Consider the following 23,435-nt stretch of genomic DNA (forward strand, 5'->3'; position numbering starts at 1 on the left):
CGATGAAAATCTGAACGTTTGTTTTTCTCTCCATAACATATCACATTCTAATATCCAAACTGCCATTTATTGGTATGTGGTACTATTTTGCATGTTAATTTTTGTGTTTACTTTTCATAATAATGGCATGTTTTGTCACTCATGAAGTTACTCTGTTCACGTCAGTAAAAATGTAACGGCAAAGTCTTATTATGAACAGTCTAAAACCAATGGATCCATGTAACATTTGCTGAAGGATAATGGTCACAGTGTAATGAGAAGACAGGATGTTCCCAAATTTTGAGATGTTCTGTTTGTATTTTGGGGAAGTAGTTTGTTGCGGAGATGGTAAGTCTGACTTTCATGATATATGTGTGATTCTGGAAATATAGACAAATCTATACATGACATTCAAAAGACAGACAAATATACAATGAGTGATGTGAAAATGTTACTAAGCATTACAGTCATGACAGTAGATTAAATGTTTTAGGATTGTGCATTATGCAACTTTAATGTTTGAGGAATCTAAGGCAAGATGTAGAAAATTTTATTAACAGATATTCAGTTGATTTCTCAATGGGGTTCTTAACCCGGTGAAGTGGCAGCGCCTCACATCCGACAGTTACTGTACCTTATTGAAGACCAGCTAGTGCAGCTGAATATATGCTATCCAGCCATCTTCTCAGATGGAAATAAAACGAAGGTTTTCATAAACTTGGCAGTGGCAGATGGAAGTTGCACGAGAAACGGCACGGGAGTCCCCCCCCCCCCCTTTTTTTTTTTTTTACCTGCTCGTCAGCTGATTGAACCCGAAGGTGGCACCAGAAATATTTTTGTCTCTCCCCCCCCCCCACCTCTTTTCACGGAATTCCTGGATTCGCCAATGCTTGGATCGTTGCCTCTAGATTCGTAGACATTTTTATTTCTTTTGTATTTGATTAGAAAGATTGCGATTATTACGGCGGTGGCGTTGAATGTTATATTAGAAATAATTATATGAGAAGACACTATCTTTGATTGATGTCGATGAAAATCAATCATAGCAATACAGGTATATTTTCTTCCATTCTGTCTTTACTCATTTCTGTACAAATATTTATCGTGGAAAAACATGTAATGATGTGACACTCCTAAGAAATGAATACATGACCTGTTCACATAGATTATCGAGGGCAATATATTCTTCTTGTTTCACTTATATTCTAGTTGTTGGCAGTCCAGGGGCCAATACAAAGTTGCCCTGATTGATTGATTTTAATCGATTTGGATTGATTTGTTTTACGTGCCCGCTAAGGACGTATTGCTTGCAGAGCTCTGCGATGGACATGAATAATGTGCCTTGCCTTGGGGTACACCACGTAATGTTACGGCCATGAGACTCGAATTTGGGCCATCGTATTGGCTGCATGTGGTGTACGTTATAAGTCATGAAGGTCTTCCTGAATTTAGCTGTAAATGTGTATATCATATATTACGAATTCAGTTCAGCTAAGTTCAATTTATTTCCCCCTTTTCTTTCACAATGAATTACAATAAGAAAAATTCCAGCTGATGATCTTGAGTACACATTGGTGAACTGCAAACGGAAAATTGAAAATGATTAGTGTCAGCTCTTGGCCCTGAGTAGTCTGGCTGACGATAGGTTAAGTCCTGTTACAGTGGTATAATGAACTACAAAGAAAGGCGGCGTTGCACAAATGTATACCGTGGAATAAATTGTTTATCATTGACGAAGCTCGATGCTTTCCGGCCCGTCAAAAGGAAATAAAAATCAACTGGTACAAAAATGAACAATTCAAAGGGTTACATAAACGAACGGAGTTGCTGCAAAATGACTATCCTACCAAATCACATTGTGGCAGACATACACATAATCATGAGATGTAAATGGTTAAATAGCACCTGGAAAAGGGGGGGGGGGTGCGGATTGAGCTACCGAGTCCTTCAGTTCACTCGCGTGAAGTTCACAAAGGTGGAGTGTCCAAGGGTCTTACACGCGGGAGAGCGGGCGACGGGCAGGTGCGTCACCCTGGAGGACGAAGACGGTGAGTAGGTGCGAAGGCGGGCCTCCGAGACGAACGACGCCGACGGATCCCGAATGTCGACGAGTGTTTGGCGAGTGGCGTGATACCGAGTGCCGGGATGCTGCGTGCTGATTAGCAGCTCGGGATTGATGAGTGCAGGATGTCGCGTTATATAGCGATGCGGGCTGGACGTTTGTCGTGAGCTTTGTCGTGAGCTGTTGTGAGCGTTGTCATAAGCCCAGCTCATCCCTGAAATAATTAAAATATCGGGTTAAGCAAATAAGGGGTAATTCTATTTTTCATACCTTTAAACTTCCCTCTGCCATTGTCTGCCACATGTCTGCCACATTCGATCATCTTTTCGACAGAGAAAATATGTCTGCATATATAATCTGTTCAATTACATTTTCTATTTTAACGAATCACCACCATAATTATACATATTATAACTTCTATACAATGTAACTTCATACAACAATTATTTCATCACATTCAAACCGCCTCTTATTTTCAGTATTCTTACTTGGAAATAATACATGTATACTCCTCAAAACCACTGAAAACAATCATTCTTATGCTGCTCAAACGTCACAGTAGTTGCTTATAAACAAAGTAAGTAGCATTCGTTCACCATAATGTACATTCCATTTGCCTCACTATAACAGTCAGCCCGCAACGCTGCTGTTAATGAGCTCAAATCAAAAATTTATCGTACGCGCAGGTTTTTGCGCATGTCCTTCTCAACACCCGAGATTTTGCGAGATAATTCAGAGACAAAGTGCATGGTCTACGAGATTCATTTATTGACGACATGAAGATCTACTCTCCGTGACTAATTGCCATGATTTGTGAATATTTGATATTAATCAGACCTTTTAATGCTTATATCATGTGAAATGAACTTATGATACCGTTATTCTTATCACCGCATCCTACTGACAATTTTTAAAACGATCCTGGAACATATTATGACAAGGCTTTCTATTTATTGATCACCCGACCCGTTCCAAATTTGAATCAACTCATTACTGATATCCAACGTTCTAGAGATTGTTGTTATAATAGCACAGTAAGAACTGAATTGGTCCCTGGCTTAGAAAACTATAAAAATCGAAAGTCTCGTCGAGTGAAAATCATGGAGTGGCAATTTGAGATACATGCATAATCATGCGCTCCCCGGGTATCATTAGTTAAATTACTCAGCGATGTATACAGTGGAATTAGATGGAATAATTATTGTGATTCACAATAGAGATCCCCAAAGAACTATATGTGTGCACAATAAGTTTTAGATCTTTTATTATTGATTAATAATGAGCCATTCATTAATGCAACAGTTACTGCTAGCTGAGTAAACAAAGTCCAAGCCAAAGTTGAGCTGTCGATCAGAGTGGAGTGTTGTTCTTGTTGTTGACGTGGAGATCTTAGCCCGAGCGCGTATACATACATCGTGCGCGCTCACACACACACTCATAGGGTCCTACACTTTTATCTACACACAGAGTATTACTGTATATACAGCACACGTTTACTGTCCTTCCGCGCTGACCAACTGTTTCAACTCGCCACTCAGAGGGAATTAACCAATCAGAAACGCGTATTCGCGGCAAACTGAAATCTCGTCAAAAATTAACTGTACAACGCAATGATTTATTCGATCACCTGACCCGTTCCAACAATCAGTCCACATGAAGTCATCATATTTCCATAGTATGATATTTCCTCTTTCATTTCATACCTCTTCGATTTTGGTCCACGTTTATTTCATTGTTCTAATGTACCCCCTAAGAAAAATGAAAAATATGCAAATTTTATATTCTATAATTTCCTTGTTTAGTATATTTTATATGTCACAACCTTTCAAGTAGTCGGATGTCATCAAAGTACAACTTTTCAGCTTTTTATCGATGTATTAATCAGGAAGATTGGTAATGTCTTTTAGATTTACAAGGACTCTAAAAATATGGTCTTCCAGCTCATTACGTATTCATGTCCGCAAGGTCCATGCATACGCGTACGATAAATGAGGAGGCTTTTCAGGGTGTTGCGGTCTGACTGATAACTTGAAACAAAACCTCATCAGTAATTATGATGCAATAAACAACACATATCTTTGTCATATGTATTATAGAAATTATATTCTTTACCTTATGATTATCTTCCTTCTTGGAATTCAGTTCTATACAAAATATATATGAAAATTAATTACGCTTCTGTTTTCTGGATATTACAATTTTTCAGACTTTCCAGAAGCAGAAAATTACTTTTACTCAAATAATGCAGGCAATTAACATTTTCCTCTACTTTGAGTTGGAGATACAAAAATACTTAACAAAATGCAATTAATATAACTACTTACAGTCCATGAAAGGGGTGAGTCGAGCTGGGGGAAGTTGGGGGCTTCTCCTGGCCTGTGCTGCCAAAAGTTGTGCTGAAATCGGCTCCTCCTGGCCTGTGCTGCCAGAAGTCACGCTGCCTGCAATTCTGTGGTTTTGCCAGCCATGCTAAAACCACCTTGCAAATTATAGGGCGTGCCTCAGCTTCAGTGCCTTCCCAATTCCCTATAGCTACACACACATAGGAGCCTGGGTTGCAGCTCCTCAGCTTTTCGTCCTTCTGCAAGGAGCTCTTGGTATCATCTGCCTACCCTCACACACTCTCTCTCATACCTTGGGCACTCTCATCCTCACTTGCATACACAAACACAAAAGATTTTGCATCCTATCCAATTAGACCCACCTGTGCTAACTATACTAAAATCTTGGGCTATGTGTTATTGACCCGCTAGTCAGACTGGTACCTTATCCTATTCCTTATAATGATCCCTAGCTAATGTGTTCAAAACAAAGCTAAAATGTGAGCGTGCATGATCCTAATGCAAATGACAGGAGAAGGGGGGGGGGGGGGTAAACTGGTCGCATTGTGACATATCAGGAAAATCGAAAGCATATATGTCAGATGTGTAAATGATTTCAAACCAACCTTGTCACATTATCTATATGTTCTGAATAACAGTTACATAAAAAGCTTTTTTTCCCTAGCTTTCCATTACTCCGGAATCAAAGTAGGCGACTGGACGTCTGTCAAAATGTAGACAAGTATCTCCCGGTTACTGGAAAGGGATAGAGGTAAGGGACAAGTGAGTGGAGACTTTCAGATGATTTTCAGACTTTACCATTTGAATATTTTTAAACTGATTTTACCGGGGACACAGTTTCAAAATTTATAGTGATTGTGACGAGGAATTATAAGAGAATGTTTTCAAAATTCATAAAAAAAACATAGTGAACGAGGACGATGACATAATAAAAGCTTGATATAAGAATACATGATTGGATGCTCAAGGAAACAGAATAAAAGGAGAAAACATGCATAGCATGTTGAAGGTGAAGTTATAAGCAAGTGGTATGGTAATGGAATTGCGTTGCTGCATTCCTGGAATATATGAGCCTCACCATATTTCATTTTCCTCGTTTTATGTAATTTGTTTTGGGTTTTTCAGAGTATTGGTTTATCTGCTCAAGGACTGCAATAAATTTAAATATGTGTGTAGTACATGGCACTACAGACTTTTGTTCATGATTTATAACACGTGAAATTATAAAAATCGCCTGGAATTTCCCTTTGATTAAAATCAATCAAAATCAATTCAGTTTTATTGACCATTTATGGAAATTTGTTTGGTTGGCATGTATACGCATTACACCGGTACAAACATAAAATTTCACACATACAAAGCACATGTATAATAACAAAGGCATCAATTATTGGCATAGTAGACTAACAAGGAATATAAACCAATGCAATATCAATATCACTGTCAGAAATGCGTACATTTGATGTGTAAATATATGTCAAATTAATAATAATAATATACAAGGAAAAAGAGGTTAATTTGATAAAGATTTTTTGGCTTATTTGAGGCATAAAATATATAAAGCTTGCTGAGGCAGGCATGCACTATCAACCGGTAATAACATGACATTCTTGGACAGCGAGTACCTGACAGACGAAATTCGGACTATTCCTCATGTTTTGAATTGTTTATCTCTGGTTGTAATCATGCTTCCTTTGGTGCTGTAGGACTGTTTCCTTTGCAAAAGTCATCAAAAGAATAGAAATATAATGTTTCCTTTTTTTTTCTTCTTCACAACATAAGGAAATGTTAAATAGCTACTTTGAATTGAACATTCATTAAGTACAGTAAACCATAAATGCTAAATATAACATAACATTATTCATGTACACTGTAATATACAAATTTTACAAATTTCCTCTTGGTATGTTTACTTCCATCGTCTGTAAAACATAATGGCAATGGTTTCACGGAGTAGAGGCAGGGCCATAGCGTAAGCCAGTGGATTGATCAAACTGTTGCAGTAAGAGATCCATCTGGATATTTCGGAAAATCCGATCGCGGCGTTCAACCACCTGTAGAGGTCTTGGTCGAAGCTGGAGATGATGATGTTGACGGTGTTTGGCAGCCAGCTCAGGACGAAAGCGACGAGGATGAACGTGAGCGTTCTCATCGCCTTGCGACCTTCACTCGAGTGTTCGTCAGAGTTCTGTTTGATACGTGTGATGATGGCCGGTACACTTGCAACAGAACGTTTCTTCCTTGAGTGAGAAGGGACTTCTTCCAGAACATCTGAGACGTCTGGAGCACCGTTGCCATGGCTACTTTTATTTACGTCGGAGGCAGTTTTCAAATTTGCGAGACCGTAGACTGAAATTGCATCGGGACTACTAGTTGGCCCATTTCTTTGTGATTCTGGGAGAGGATTTTTGTGAGGGTTTGAAGGGGTCTCCGGCTTGGCTTCATCGTCGTCGATATGCGTTGCCTTGGGATTAGGTGACGTTGGAGAAGTTAGCATCGCTCTTGCACGCCGGTCGTTACCACGCTTTCGTATCTCGTGATACACCCTGAGGTATAGCACTAGAATAAGCAGGAATGGCCCACCAAGTCTGAGGCAAAATATCATGGTGCTTAGCAACAGTGAGCGTGAAAAGTTTGGTCTCGGCAAGCCCGACGAATTCGTGCTCTTGTTCGGCTCCAGAAAGTCCCAAACCACGTTTAGAAACAGCCAAACTATGGCAGGGAGGAGCCATGTAAGCACGTTAACAGCGATTGCTATGCGTTTGCTTCTCTTCATATAGTGCATCATCGGGTAGAGTGTTGCCACATAACGATCAATTGTGATGACGACTATACCGAAGACAGACACGCCCAGAGTGGCGTTCTGAAGGGCCAAGAAAAGCAACCCCGCCAGTCGACTGAAGATCCAGCCGTCGTACAGGTATATCGTTAAACGCACCGGCATCACAAGCGCCCCTACCGTCAAGTCCGCGATAGTCATATTGATGATGTAATAATTGTTGTATGTTCGAAGCTTCTTCTGGACGGCAAAAGCCACCAGGATCAATGCGTTCATGAATACAGTCATTGCAGCGATGATCGCGGTGATGATGAACTTGACGCCCACTCTCGCTTCCCTGGTGAGGCCCAGCTGGTTGTCTTCGTCGTCCAAGTCAATATCACCACTTGATGCTAATACAAAGCTGGTGATGTTCTCCATAATGAAGTTTTCTGTACTTTCATCCTGAAATGATATGTGGAAGAATATTAAAGACATAATTTCCCATTTGCAGATGAAACAAAAACCCAGCATTAGTGCTTTAAATAATTCTAAAATGTGAGTTAGTGATAGAAACAACCACTGTAAAAATTTGAATCAGTAGAATCAATGTTGAGTATTGTTGGATATACAAAATGTGAACAATTGTTATGATAAAAATGTTTCCAGACTAAACCATCTACAGTTACGGTTTATCAAGAAAAATTCTGATATCTACTTATATTTTAGGCTTTATTTAAAAATTTCATATGATAGGATGTTTTGTAGTACAACAGGGCTGCTCATATGCATCAAATGTGATATCATGAACATTTAAATCACTGCTACGAAAGGTAAACAGGACATTTAAGCTGGATTGAGTAAAACGTACACTTTCCATGAAAGAATACAAGCACACCTGTCAAATCACAAAGTTTAAATCGCAACCGGAATTGATGACCGGGATTGATGATGATATTGATGACCTTGAAAGTTTGAATTGAATTGACTTGACCTAACCCTATACAAATTGAAGTCCACATCTTAATTGCATCAACACTTACCATGATATAGACTAATCATTTTCAATATTTTTCGCATTAATGGAATGAGGACATGGACAAATATATATCACTGGTATATTATGATCTTATACTGAGAAGTAATAAAGAGATAACATATGTCTATTCCAATATAAAAGTCTTTTCCAAAAATTGCTGAAAATAAGTCTGCTAAATGCTCGAAACATAGACACCAAATAATTGTTGTTTATATTCGCACCTATCAAAAAAGCAGGGGCGCAACTTCTAAAACTCACAGTTTCTTTCGGAAAGCATTAGAAATCTGTGTCATCAACCCAAACTCGGTTGTTTTTAGTGGATGAAAATAGTAAATCACCTTTTTCATTTTTTTTCTTATTACGATTGAACTATCCCCTGATCGGTAGCAAAAAGAAAAATCAATTAATCGAAAAAGGTGGCAAATAAGATGAATGTTACAGCTTAACTACTGCAATTCCTATTTTCTACCTAAGTCATCCGACATTCCTACTTCATTTCTTGAAGCTATATACAAATACATTGTGGTATACGTTTTACACATTGTGATAGCTCTACTGGTAAACGTCTCATTCTTGCATCAAGCGCACTTTGCTGATACATACATGTACATGTAAACAGATATTCATTGTACTCTCAATTTTCAAGCGACACCGCACATTTGTACATACATAATTATCGTGGTTATGACATCGTATCGTTACAACTTCAAGCACAACTGCTACAGGCATTGAAAGATATCAGCAAAATCAGATATACATAAAACAAAATGTGAATATTTGCATCTTTACAAAAAAAAGGAAAAAAAAACAGTATTCAGTGGGCACATTCGTTCGTTCGTTCGTTATAAGCCAGTTCGCATTTCCACTTTGCGCATGAGCAGAAAAAAAGGTCATTTGTACCAACAGGCATGTGGGTTTTTAAATTCACTGGGATAAGCATCTGTGATGTAATGATTATTCACGTAATCCTCATAAATGTTGCTTGCCAGCACATCCACCTGAAAGCAAAAGTGGTATTTGGCAATATCAATAGAAAGAGAGTGTTAATACATTCAGATTCAATGCCAAATAATTAAATGGATGCTTTCACAGGTGTTAATTGACAGATCATTCTGGTCATCTGGTCGCTACGCAAGTTCATTCTTTGTTTGAACATGATTGACGAATCCCATAAATTGTTACGTAAAACTTATGCATTATGTCGCTCTGAAAACGAATGAAGTGCCCCTTACCGACTGAGAAAAAGAAAGGTCATTCGTACCAATGTGCCATGAGCTGTAACTCCGAACTGGCTTATTCCTGCGGTTCGATAGTCCAAAAAAGAAGCATGGTTCGTTGATTCAAAAATGTAAAAAAGGTGCGTACTAACTAATCTTCGAAACTGGGAACCTTATTTCTTCTTCTTTTTCTTTTTTCTTTTTTTGACTAGCAAAATATTTGGAATAACGAAAATTATCTAATTTTTGGAGTTATGAACTTTCGGAATAACGAGTAGTTATTGAAATTTTCATCATGGTGACATGACAGCTATGCTTACCCCATTATTTGTTCTATTCGTGAATTGTAGTCGCAGTGCTTGTAATCTCAAGCTATTGCGTTACTTATTGGGCGCCTTTGAATGTTTCTACAGATAAATGGCCCCATACAAATGCTATTTCATCATCATCATCATCATCATCATCATCATCATCATCATCATCATAAAGTCGCTTACGTCGAACTGTGAGAAAAATGAGGAATATGTTTGTTGTGTGTTTTTTTTTTTGCCGAAATATAAGAAAACTGGTATTTTTCAACAATAAACATTTTTACACCGTAACCACCACTTCTCGAAAGATTGAAGCCTTATAAACTTTCAGCTACTCGATTTGTGAACCTTTCTGGAGAATTTAATACAAAAAAAAAGCAAAATCATCAGGTCATGGATTTTTGGAGACTTCCTGGTTTTGGTGGTGACAAACCACAGCTTTATCCACATCTGTCCCATATCACTTAAGGTATTGCTGGATTGATCCTGTAACGCTTGTAAAACTAAATGAATTTTGTGTAAATTAATTTTCATCGCTGGGGCTTAGCTCCTACCATGACGGGAGCTAATGATAGAGGGTAACATGCAAACTGTGAAATATCAAAGAAGTGCAAAATTGAGGCATGTTTTTACAGTGTAACTTTTCGTTCAGTTCAAATTAATCCAGTTCTCATTGGTCCGGTCCAGGTCAGTTTAATTCAATTATATTGTGTCCGACTCAGTTCAGTTCAATTCAATTCAATTCAAATCAATTCAATTCAATTCAATTCAATTCAATTCAATTCAATTCAATTCAATTCAATTCAATTCAATTCAATTAACTTAGATTCAGTTCAATCCCAATTCAGCTTGGTTCAAGTTAGTTCCATACAATTCATTCCAATGCATTTCATTCGATTCAGTCCAGTTATTATCTTGGTTATATCTTGGTTTTATCCAAAAACTGACCTGCCAAAGTGTTTGAGCATTAAGTACAAGATAACCATGAACACTTTCCACGAGATCAAATTCGACATAAAAATGGGAAACATAGGATTGGTTTCACTGTCCTTGTTGTAAAACTAAAAAAAAAAAATGATACTAAGGACTACGCGTGAAATAAAAACAAAAGAAGCTACAAGAAGCAGAGGTTGTGAAATGAGTAGTTCCTCATAAAATGATGAATGCAAATCAAAATGAAAGCATGGCATGAGTACCCACGAAACCATGCACATTTTTTTTCTATCGAATTTATCCCTCTTCTTTCAACATTCTTCTTCATACTTTGGCTATTTTCTGAGTTATGGCAATTGCAAAAAACAAACACAAAAAACAAACAAACAAACAAACAAACCAAAACAAAACAAAACAATACAAAAACGTATGTTGTATTTGTACGGATTTTGTTTTTAATTTCAGGTTAACTATTTGGGGTCTAAATACTGAATGAAGTCATGTAAACACTGTGCGCTCAGATATCCCTAAATCACAAATGATAGTCGCCATTTGGTAATTCCGAGTTTGACTTTCAGTACGGGTATTTACAGTGCCACTGTGGCACTGTAACAAGAAAAGAGGAAGAATGTTTCGAATACTTCATGACTTCAGATAAGTCGCCCAAGTAAATCTGCTCCAACCGTTTCTTTTTTTTTGGGGGGGGGGGAGGGGGAGGGTAAAAGTTTCGGTGAGAAGTCACTCGAAATCTATTAACGCTTTCAGATCTATCATTAACGATCTACTTAGATAAGAGATCTTTTATGTCGTTCCTCTCTATCACTATATCAATATGCAAGAATAGGTTGAATCCCAAAGACACATAGAGGGCCGTTTTACATATAGATATTTGTTTTAAAACTAAAACCGATGAATATTTTGAATTAGAAGTTGGCCTGACATCAAACTCCTGTTCCTCACTTACCACGATCACGACGATAGTGTATCACAACTCCAAATCTTCAATCTATGCTGACAGCCGCTTGAAGCATGAGTCGAACTCCAAAGACATTAGGTGGATATGTCAGATATCTTATTTCTCTTTAAGTTTTGAAAACCGTGGATATTTTGGATTGAAAGTCGTTCTACCTTCAACGTCTTGCTCTTCAGGTCACATATAGCAGATTGATGGTGTAACACAACTTCAAATGTCCAATCTATACTGAAAGCCTCTTGAAGATATTTGATGTCTTTAAGCGTCAGCTGCAGAGTTTTATAAGTCCGTCCCTTAAACATCGAACCTTTCCTATTCCTGGTGGTGGAGGGGAGGAGGATGGGGTGGGGTGTCGCTTCATGTCCAATGACCAACGTACTCCCTGTATGTTGAGAAACGCACGACGACTTTCCCCCTTTTGAGAATCAAAATACTAGGTAGAAACCACACCACTCAACATATTATGGTTGAATACGGAAACAAAGAAATCAGAACAACAATGATAAAGTGTCTAACTCACTTAGTGTAGGGCTATTTGATTTCATTTTTAGGAAGAAAACACTCTGTCACGACATCTGTTCGCTGTGTTAGCAAGTTTTTCTTTTACCCTGTCATTAATTTTTAACATTTGCGCATATAATGAAGGCCGTGTGTACCAGCCGAAAGAATGTAAGATGCACGCGTGAAATGATTGTGAATAGTATGTGATTGTATTCTCATATGCACGGAAGGACGAGTGTAAAGTAGACGCATTGCATTATATATAGCTCCTTTCAATATTGATGAAGACGTATGGACCATTAGTAAGTGGCCGAATTCCGGGTTTTTTTTTTTGTTTTGTTTTGTTTTTTTTTTTTTGCTGTTGCAATTTCTGCGTGCGGTAACTCCATTACACGGACAATAGAGGTAAGGTGACAAGAATGATGCGTTGTTTAATTGCATCAAGACTGGCGTGAGAGACTACCTTTGAGTGATCTATATTTCCGTACAGTCCATTCATTTAATGGAACACCACCATTAGACGCAAACTCACACTTGTCTTCTCTCATCCTTTAACAACTTTCACATCTCATCGTATACTTACTGGATGTCTGAGTCAAAAAACAAGATTTGAAAATTTTCGTGAGAAACGAACGGATTTTTATTTTTTTTTTAATTGCATAACTTGCTTAGAGTAATTTGGTTTGCCAAGTTTCATTTCATGTTTCTTTTTTTTTTTTCTTGATGCACGTGCAGTATAATGTTACTGTTTAGCGTCGGTTTAAGCCACGTGAGTTAAACTCTGACACAATTTATACTTAAAATGCATTTAAATATACTAACGAGGAATAATAGATAGCAAGTCAAATGTTCACACTTAAACTTTGGGGGTTTTTTTAACATAAAACATGGACATCCAACGGATACATTTTATGTCAAAGAAGGCAAAATGGTTAGCGAAAAGAAATGAAAAGGCGTCAATTTATTGGCAATCTATTGTTGCTGCTGTTGTTGTTTTTTGCTGTGCCTAGTTTGTTTAATCGTATCTAGTATTTTTTTAAAGTATTTTCACTCCTATATGTGCGTTCAAGAGCAGGAGGTGAACAGAAGTAACACTATAGTAACACTATAGTGTCATGACCCTCATGCAAGAGCAGGAGGTGAACAGAAGTAACACTATAGCAACACTATAGTAACACTATAGTGTAATGACCCTCAAGATTGCCTGTGAACAAATGAAGCAAAAATATTAGAAGAGTGCACTTGACACATGCAGTATATCAGTATAGCACGTGAACACCCGTTCAAACACGACAACTCAAAAATGACATTGACGCCACAAAGTATGTAAGTTAATATTATGGAGAACCTCTTGTTCAAATCGAAAATTCAAAATGTTATAATAAGATTGACTGGCAATGCGCCAGACAGTGAACACCCTAGTACACGGTTAAGTGTGTCCCGTTATATTAGATTGCCCAGCAACAATCCACAGAGCCCAGCTGGAGATGATCGTATCTTTCAAGTCCATCTGAATCGATACAAAGCATATAAAAGTATGGGTCATCTGATGCTTTCGCCACACTCGCTACAACAGAACGAATCACTCATATTACCACTGCTTCCACAAGAACCACTATGAAGGGCTCGGCTGCTGTCTTCGCTCTAATCGTCGCCGCCGTGCTGGCCGGACCAAAGGGAGCAAACGCCTGCTGCCCCGAAGGCTTTACAGAATTTGAGGACTACTGCTACAGGTAATGGGTAAAGGAGGATGTAGAATATCATAAAAGTGGACAATCAGGATGCTATGTAAATGATGAATTGTATTCGTTTGTCTCTATCATGATATCTATGGTATGAGCTTGCTTGTTGTTTGTTATTCTCCTCCCTGTTGTCATGTTGTACATTGCATAATTTTCATCTTTTCATTTTTTAAAGCACCATGAGCAGCGAAAGCTGGACCACTATTGTTATTACCATTATTATTATTATTATTATTATCATTATTATTATTAATCATCATCATTGTATGTGAGATTTGTTTACATATCTGTTAAATGATGTCGCATTTCTATATCCTTGAGGATCAGCGAAAGAACTGTCTATGGATTGATAGAATGAAATAGAATGAGGGTATAAATGAATACATGTCAAAATAGGTGTCTAAATGTACAACTCGGGTTTCTTAACTTACCTTGGCTTATATATATGTATATATGAAGAGTTTGTTTGCAAAAACCGATAAGTCCATTTTTGAAGATTTTGAAATACGGTCTCTGTCAAAAAGTGCAAAATAATACCTTTTAAATGATATATTGATCACTACATATAAAGGTATATTTTTGTAGTTATGGTCAAAAGAAGCAAAAAATTTCTTATTATTCTCTTTGTTTTTCTTGACCTTTCATCGCAAATATCTCCATTTGACAAATATGGACTTATCGGTTTTTGCAAACAAACTCTTCATATATATATATATATATATATATATATATGAAGAGTTTGTTTGCAAAAACCGATAAGTCCACTTTTGAAGATTTTGAAGTACCATCTCTGTTATAAAGTACAAAATAATACCTTTTAAATGATACATTGGTCACTACACATAAAAGTATATTTTTGAAGTTATGGTCAAAAGAAGCATAAATTTTCTTATTATTCTCTTTATTTTTCTTTAGCTTTAATCACAAATATCTCCATTTGGCAAATATGGACTTATCGGTTTTTGCAAACAAACTCTTCATATATATATATATATGTGTGTGTGAGTGTGTGTGTTTATATGTGTGTGTGTATTCAATCATACACATAGTTTTAAAGGTAGGGAATCCCATTTGCATGCCTTAACTGAAGAGTTGTATAAATACAGTGGTATGTTGAAGAGAGTATCATTTTAGAAACTCCCATAAAGTATTGAAAGTGGAAGGTAACATTTAGTACATTTTTATTTACCGTTAGATTTTGAATTGAATTTTTTTCGGGGCTCACCGTAAATTCCAGTACATTACTAGGCTACCTTTGCAGACCCATGCACTGCATGTGTGTCCATCATGTATATTTTGTGAAGAAAGTTCATCAAAACTTGCAAACATTTCTATATACATTCTTGCCACACACTCTATATGTTATTACATCAGCTCTTATACTTTTAGATTTGTGTTCATAGATTAAAAAAAAATACAGAAGACTGCAACAAAAAGGGTTAAGTGTGGCTGACACATAGAACTACTGAGTAGTTGAGTTTTGTGCATTATTCAAATTGTAGATAACTGTTGACTTCCAAATTTCTCAGCAGTGGCCTAAACAAGTCCCCTGAGGTTTATATTTAATGTTTTGCTGCATTTTGGGAGGTCTGTAAAAGGTATCCCCTACCTTTAATATAGACTAATCATGATCTCATTCTCTTTTTTTTTAACCAATTTAAAAAAAAATAAGCAAAGTAACCGTCGTATAATTTGTGATATCAGCCTTATGAAAATACAGTATCATAGTACGACAAATACGTTTAAGATATCTGATGTATATCATGAAGCTAATAACGATAAAACTATTAGGCCTACTCAGAAATTATGATATGCTCACTGGTATGAACATCCCCCTCTTTTTTTAATTTTTGAAACCACAATCACGTTTTCTTTTCATTTAACACTTTTGGCTCATAAGCGTAAGATGAAAAACGTGCAGACGTATGCTGACAGAAGTAGTGGATGAAGCATAACTTTGACAACAAGCTAAACTGACAACATAACCCTCTGGTGAAATAGGTCTATCTACGGCTGATCCCACTGCGGCAAGTTATGATATGGACACGGGGAACTAAGGAATGGAATCAAAAGGAATCAATATGGATTTGGACTTTATAGGACCCCTAAGATATTCTGGAATATGGCTATTTCCTAAATGTTACATCCATACTGTTAGGGATGAATTGAAAGTGGCAGAAAGGTCGACAGGAAAGAAATACATCCAAATGCCATCAAATGACACTTTGAAATGAAAATAAGATTGTATCATCAAATCGTGCGACAGTGAAAAAAAGGCCCGTACAAGTAGTGTATGTTGATTGAATTCGAACGTTCGAAGTGCGAAGTTGTGTTCCTATAAATGAAATCGAAACTGCAATTTGGCACGAATTTGAACGTCTATCCAGCTGCGCGGAATTGCATGCCAACTTTGAGTCGTTAAATTGAATGAATTTCTCTCTAAATTGAATGAAATAAAATCCAAAAGGAATGACATGAAATGAAATTGAATACTCAAAGAATTAAACTGAACATTAAGAGTAGAGCAGTGACCAAAATCGCTCAAATTTGAACGCCTTTTCACTATAATTCGAATGCAAATCTGATGGAATTTGGCGAGGGAACCTATATAGATACGAGGCAGGTAAAAAATCGACCAAGGGCTGGCTTCCAAAATGTATAATACATCTGGACGTTTAAAAATTTGAGAGCTATGACCATTCCGTGAGTGTTACATCCATATGTTATGAATAAAGTGAAATGGGAAGAAAGATTGGGTAGAAGAGAAATACACATGTATGACTCAAACCAACTGATTAGATACACCCAATATAAAGATGAAATAAAGATGAAATTATATGATTAAATTATTTTAATAGTGAAAATAAGAATTTGACGTGCATAAATGCGGTATGAATCACTTACAACAGAACTTGTTTATGTTGACTGAATTTGAATGCTTAAAATTCGAAGTTGTCTACCTATAAATGAAATTGATATTCGTACTTGGGACGAAATTGAATGTATATCCACCTGACGCTAAATTGAATGCCACTTTGCGTCGTTAAATTGAATAAATTTCCCTCTAAATTGAATGAAATAGAATCTAAAAGGAATGACATGAAACGAATTTGAATGATCAAAGAATTAAAATAAACCGTGAGAGCAAGAGCAAGAGCAAGAGCAAGAGCTAATGGCATTTGATGTAATTGAATTCTTTGCCATGTTTGCGTACATAATATAAATCTAAAGCATCTAAAACATTTTCTTATATTTCTACTTGAACGTGTAAACATAATAGATGATTTATTACATAAGTTGACATTTTTACTCTTTTTAGTCTCTTCTAAGTCGTCTTGAGACATGTAGATAGCCTGTTTGTTGAGAACGGATAAAACAGACGTCGACAACAGAGTGATCGTACATTACAAGCAAAAATAAAAAGAAAACGTATTATCCAAATTTTTGCAATTTCTTTTTAGAACAACTCATGTTAAATTAGACTGAGTTCTTGTGAGTGATTTGTAAAGTTGATGGCTTCGTGAAAAATGCAGCTAGTTATGCAAAATGATCATTTTTAGCGATAAAAAGTATTGAACATCTCCAGTATAGAGAAAATATGAGGAGCGAGACAGAAAGATAGCTCATATATATATATATATATATATATATTTATTGACGAAAGTATATAAGTATTGACGAAAATTGATTGACATTGAACTCCTTTTTGTTAAACCGAATGCTAATGTGATGAAATTGGGCGGGAAAACCTATACATTATGAATTATGCGAAGCTGAAGACTGCTCTCAATATTTGGAAAGGACGTCATTTTGAATTTGTAGATCTCGAAAGCAAAGTATTAAATGTTCCCTGTTCAGGACAGATTGCCTCCCAAGGGCATGCAATTGAGCGTCCAATGGAGTTTGAAATATAGTGATTTTTTTTCCACGGACGGTTAAAAATAATTGCATATCTACACTTCTCTCGGTTGTCGACGGAAATTTGAATTTGACCCTCCCCCCAGAAGAAAAAAAAAAGTTTCATTATTGTTTTGGAAGCATTACTTTATTCACAAGGGCAATTAATTCACTCAAACGTCAGGCCAAATTCCCATGGGAGTATTATGTGTTTGAAACACTGAAAAAACTGTTAACTAGGGATGTAACGAAGTTAAAAGAATAGTCTTGATATTGTTAACAAATCTAGATCATCGTATTTTTCTGTTAACACTTCCATACAATTTGTAATGGGTTTACGACTTCATTTGATCCATCACACAATAAATTTATATGCGATTAATGACATGTATGTTACATACAATGGCAGAAATGAAAAACTTAGAAAGCACGAATTCTATTATTTGTTTATTTTTATAATCATGATCACCCTCTTTCACTAAATTCATCACATTTCAGTAGAATTAATTTCATTACTTACCTTACCTTACAGCAGCAGGTTACAGCAGCAAAGACAAAAAAAAAAAAAACAACACCACAACAACCCAACATTATCATTGTAGGTGACCAAAATTACTAACTGCAATCTTTGCCTAATCACTTTCCGAAAACTGTAGTCAAAGGCTTACAAACTGGAAGTCCCTCTTCAGAATTAAAAGGGAAAAAAAGGAGTTTACATGAGGACTATCGATACAAATATATCAAAAGTAACAAAACTCATTTGAGTAACTGGTTGGGCGTTAATTGTGTAACTGCATGTAAGCATGTGATGAAAATGACGATTTTGTCACCCTTGCGTGAAAAACAACGCTATGTGAAATGTTTGACCCACATGAACGAATGTAACGTCTTATCAATGTAGATTGTGATTCCTCCTGGAAAGCGGAAAAGTTTGATAGCACGTTGAAACCACATAACCCCCTCATCCCCCCCCCCCAAAAAAAAAAAATGAAAAGAAAAGAAAGAACGCATACACAAGATCTGATGCGCCTCTTTCAGTCTCATCTGATTTGAATACGCGCAATACGTTTTAATTGCAAAGGAATATTAAAATCTAAAATCTTAATTTTGGAATAAAAAAGTTGAGTTGTGCAGCTGTTCCTCGAGTGGCGTCCAAGTATCAAAATTCGGCCAGTTTACCGGGTTAATCTATTTAACTTGCGAAACTTCGAACTTCTAGCTATTGGTGACAGACTCTGACAAATTGAAACTATTTATGACGTCAGTGTTTATAAATTTGTAGTTCTTTCATGTTGTTATTATTTTGATAACGGTAAAACTTATGAAATGCAAATTGTATCTCTACAGGCATGTCGCAGAAAGCCTCTCATGGCAAGAGGCCGAAGAACGTTGCAACACTTTCACCGTGTCACACGGAGGGAACTGTGTGGATATCGGCCATCTTGCTTCGATTCACTCGGATGCCGAGCAGGAGTTTGTCTTCGAACATTACAGGGCTGCTACCCAACAGGAGGTAAAAAGGAATACAGCTGTACAGGTCTCTAAAAAAACAACGTGTTCTCGTCTGTGAAATCAATTAGATGTGTTTGGAGAGCAAGGCTAGAGAAACAAAATATTTTCGTATTTTTTATTGCTTTAAGTTTTGGAATGTGTTGTTATCTTTTTTTTGGGGGGGGGGGAGGCGATGGGAGCAAAATGGATAAAAAGGCACATGTCGCAAGAGCTAATGGCATTTGATGTAATTGAATTCTTTGCCATGTTTGCGTACATAATATAAATCTAAAGCATCTAAAACATTTTCTTATATTTCTACTTGAACGTGTAAACATAATAGATGATTTATTACATAAGTTACATTTTTACTCTTTTTAGTCTCTTCTAAGTCGTCTTGAGACATGTAGATAGCCTGTTTGTTGAGAACGGATAAAACAGACGTCGACAACAGAGTGATCGTACATTACAAGCAAAAAGAAAAAGAAAACGTATTATCCAAATTTTTGCAATTTCTTTTTAGAACAACTCATGTTAAATTAGACTGAGTTCTTGTGAGTGATTTGTAAAGTTGATGGCTTCGTGAAAAATGCAGCTAGTTATGCAAAATGATCATTTTTAGCGATAAAAAGTATTGAACATCTCCAGTATAGAGAAAATATGAGGAGCGAGACAGAAAGATAGCTCATATATATATATATATATATATATATATATATATATATTTATATTTATACATGTATATATATTCTATGATTGCCCCTGATAAATAAACGTTTGGAAAACTGTGACATATTTACCCGGGAAAGAGTTTTTTTTTTTTTTTTTTTTAGGGGACTGTCTAATTTGTCACTTATTTATTTATCAGCTCCTCATTGTTTCTGTTTTATGGAAAGGGTGGTGATCTACATAAAAAGTGAAGGGACTCCTTTGGTCACACAATCTTTTATGAGGCCCAAAACTTCATGCCTTTACAATACGTCGTTCTTAATAGTCACCTTCCTTGTACTCATAAAAAAAAAAAAAAAAGATATATATATAACAATCGAAGAGTACAGCATGGCAAGTGTTGCATTCACTACAGGGCAACGCTATGCTGTGGCTGGGACTGAGTGACATCGCCAGCGAGGGCAACATGGTGTGGACTGATGGTACGCCCCTTGACTTCATCGCATGGAGAGCCAACCAGCCCGACAACTGGGGCGGCGTCGAGGACTGCGTCCACATGCAGCTCGAGAGTAACGACCCGAGATGGAACGACTTGCCCTGCGATTCTGCCCTCGTCAACCACTTCATGTGCAAGTTGCCCACGGAGTAGGCCACTTGTAGAGTTATGAATCTAAACACATGTGCATTGATTACACGTTCTCACGTTATGTTGTCAGGCCGTCTTCGCACCTATATTGGGCTCAATTCTTGGTTTGATTTTATTATGTTTCTCTGTTTTGGTTTTGGAGGTTCTTGTTTATAAGTATGCTGGGATAGAATTAAAACAGACTGATATCCATATCAAAAGGATCTACGCAAATCGTAGTGATCTACTGAGTATGTTTCAGAGTAATTACAGAAGAGCATGCACTCCACTGAAAAAAAAAAATCGAGCAATAGGTTGACAGGCATCACAGAAAAGTAAAATATCAAGTAGGTCTATTTGAAGAAAAATAACAACATGTTTTCAGATGTCGCTGTTCATGCTGAAGTGTCACAATTTAGTGTATCAATAAAGCACATTAACTTCTCATAACTCAACAAAGCATGTATATACTTGTTGTATGTATCCATGATAGTTATGCACTGTTAAGACGTTGCTAATAGCTATTGAGCTCTGATGTAGATTTAGTCGTTGATCATGCTGATGGAAAATGCAATCATTTCTCTATCAGTCAATGCATAATTCTTGTAAAGATAATGTGTGCATGTAAAAAGAATGGTCGAATGAAGGATGGAGGAACATGGAAAAAGAATTGTTCAGACAGTTAGATCATCACATCTCTAATTCTTTTACATTTTGCTCTTCCTCGTTCGATCAGGAGGTTCATGGTGCAATTTGCAACAATCAATAATGGTAGATCTTCAATTAATATTCACTTTTCTGGAATACACCATACCCCGCGCGGGCACACACTCACACACACATACACACATAAAGATATACGTAAAAATATACATACATACTACATACACACAAATATAAAAATAAGCATATATATATATATATATATATATATATATATATATATATATATATATATAATCATATATACATATGTATTATACAGACTTACTTTGCAGGTATATACAAATTATTCTTAGGACTATGACATGGCCATACATCTCTCACAGTTCTTCAGCAGATTAATTTGAGCTCCATTTTCTTGACGCAGAAGGGTTCACATATACACACTCACACACACACACACACACACACACAAACACGCACTCACAAGATCATCACGTCCTAGCCATGTATATGTATGCCTGGGTGTGTGTGTGGGTGTGTGTGTGTGTGTGTGTGTGTGTGCGTGTGTGTGTACGTGAGCGTCTGTCTACTCTTTTTTTTTTTACGTGTGAAAACGGGCTCCCGAGGTGACAAAATCGTATACTACTGTGTATCAAGTTTTATTCGTATTTCCTCACCCTTCTGTTTTCAATCAAATCTGTTTGCTGCTCAGCTAGAGATGTCCACGAAGTGCTGCAGATGTACGGGCTGTACGAGGCAGTTGGTCTATTTTTAGGCCTCTTTTCATGGCCCTCCAACCACTCTTAATGCAGACGTTGTATTAAATGTAAGCAAGTTGACCTTGTAATTGCTTGATGAGCACTACCATCAAGAAAATTCTAAAGGACAACTGAAATTGAACAAAAGGCTAATATGACACCATAATCATCGCCCACGGAACTGTACGGGTTTACAAGTGCCTCTTGTTCTAATTTAAATTAGTTTGGAAAGTCAATCGGATATGGCGTGTGGAGATCATGTGTTACACGATAAAGTATACAGGTCAAGAGGTTTTAGACAACCCAGCAACTTTGACCAGATCGTCTTTAAGCACTTGAAAGCCTGCGATCAGATTGTTTGGACAGCCTACAGCCTTCAAGATGACAACCTGTCACAAATACAAGGGCATAGTTACTGTGAAAGAAATAACCACATTAAAATAATGCCTACACAGCAATAATGATGATGATGATGATAATGATGATAGTATGATATAGTAATAATAATAATAATAATGATAATGATAATAATAATAGTATGATGATGATGATGAAAATAATAATAATGATAATAATGATGATAGTATGATGATGATAATAATAATAATATTAGTAATAGTAATAATAATAATAATAATAATAATAATAATAATAATAATAATAATAACAAATTGAGAGAATAATCATGTGATATCTTTAACTGCAACATCCCCTATTGTACGTTCGGACGAGATTTTCTGAATTCCGTTCGTCTGACATATCTGACCGGTAGAGGCGCTATGTATTAAAAAAAGCTATAGCACACATGCAAAGAGTGCTCCCTATGCCCATCAATATAATTATAATTGGCATGATATTATTGTATTGACTTGGAACCAAATTGATATTACGATGAAAGGTACAATTTGCCCTATAAGGGTTAGCTTTGTAATTTTGTGTACAAGTCCTGCAATTACCACTGTAAAGTATCTGGCGTCTTTCTGAGCCTTTGTCGTCCACAGCAAAAGAAATCAAGGTTTGCTGTCCTTCGTACTGGATAGAATTCGACGGTTGCTGCAACATTTTTTTTTCTTCATAGAGAAGTAGAATAATGAACATCGATTAAAAAAAAAGTCATGGACGTAAATTAGCATGCATAAAAGAAAATAATGGTATTAATTACATAATTACATAATTACATAATATAATATATTAATTGAACACTTACTGATCACTAGAACAGTAAATGGCATTGAAGTTGCATGACATGCTTTGATTACATTGGGTTTACAACCCTGTGCTTACTTTTCTTGCAAACACCATGTACAGTGAGAAAGCTTTCAGTATTATTGGTAATGGTTATGTTAAATAAGACGAATTATTTAGTTGTAACGAAATGACTAATTTCGTAATGAAATAGGCCATGCGACACTTGGCGCCCCATACAAACCTACGGTCTTTGTCCATGGTTTATACCATGGACAAGATTGTAC

The 23,435-nt window shown here is 36.5% G+C and overlaps 1 protein-coding gene across 1 annotated transcript; it reads left to right on the top strand.

The window, feature by feature from the left end:
* Positions 1-13,644: 13,644 nt before the first annotated feature.
* LOC140242824 (echinoidin-like) lies at positions 13,645-20,941 on the top strand. Its single transcript, XM_072322576.1, has 3 exons — positions 13,645-13,848; positions 19,102-19,267; positions 20,330-20,941. Exons 1-3 carry the CDS (start codon positions 13,733-13,735, stop codon positions 20,561-20,563), a joined length of 516 nt encoding a protein of 171 aa, XP_072178677.1. The 5' UTR covers positions 13,645-13,732; the 3' UTR covers positions 20,564-20,941.
* Positions 20,942-23,435: the final 2,494 nt, after the last annotated feature.

Source organism: Diadema setosum, chromosome 19 (genome assembly GCF_964275005.1).
Source record: "Diadema setosum chromosome 19, eeDiaSeto1, whole genome shotgun sequence".
NCBI classification, from domain to species: Eukaryota; Metazoa; Echinodermata; class Echinoidea; order Diadematoida; family Diadematidae; genus Diadema; species Diadema setosum.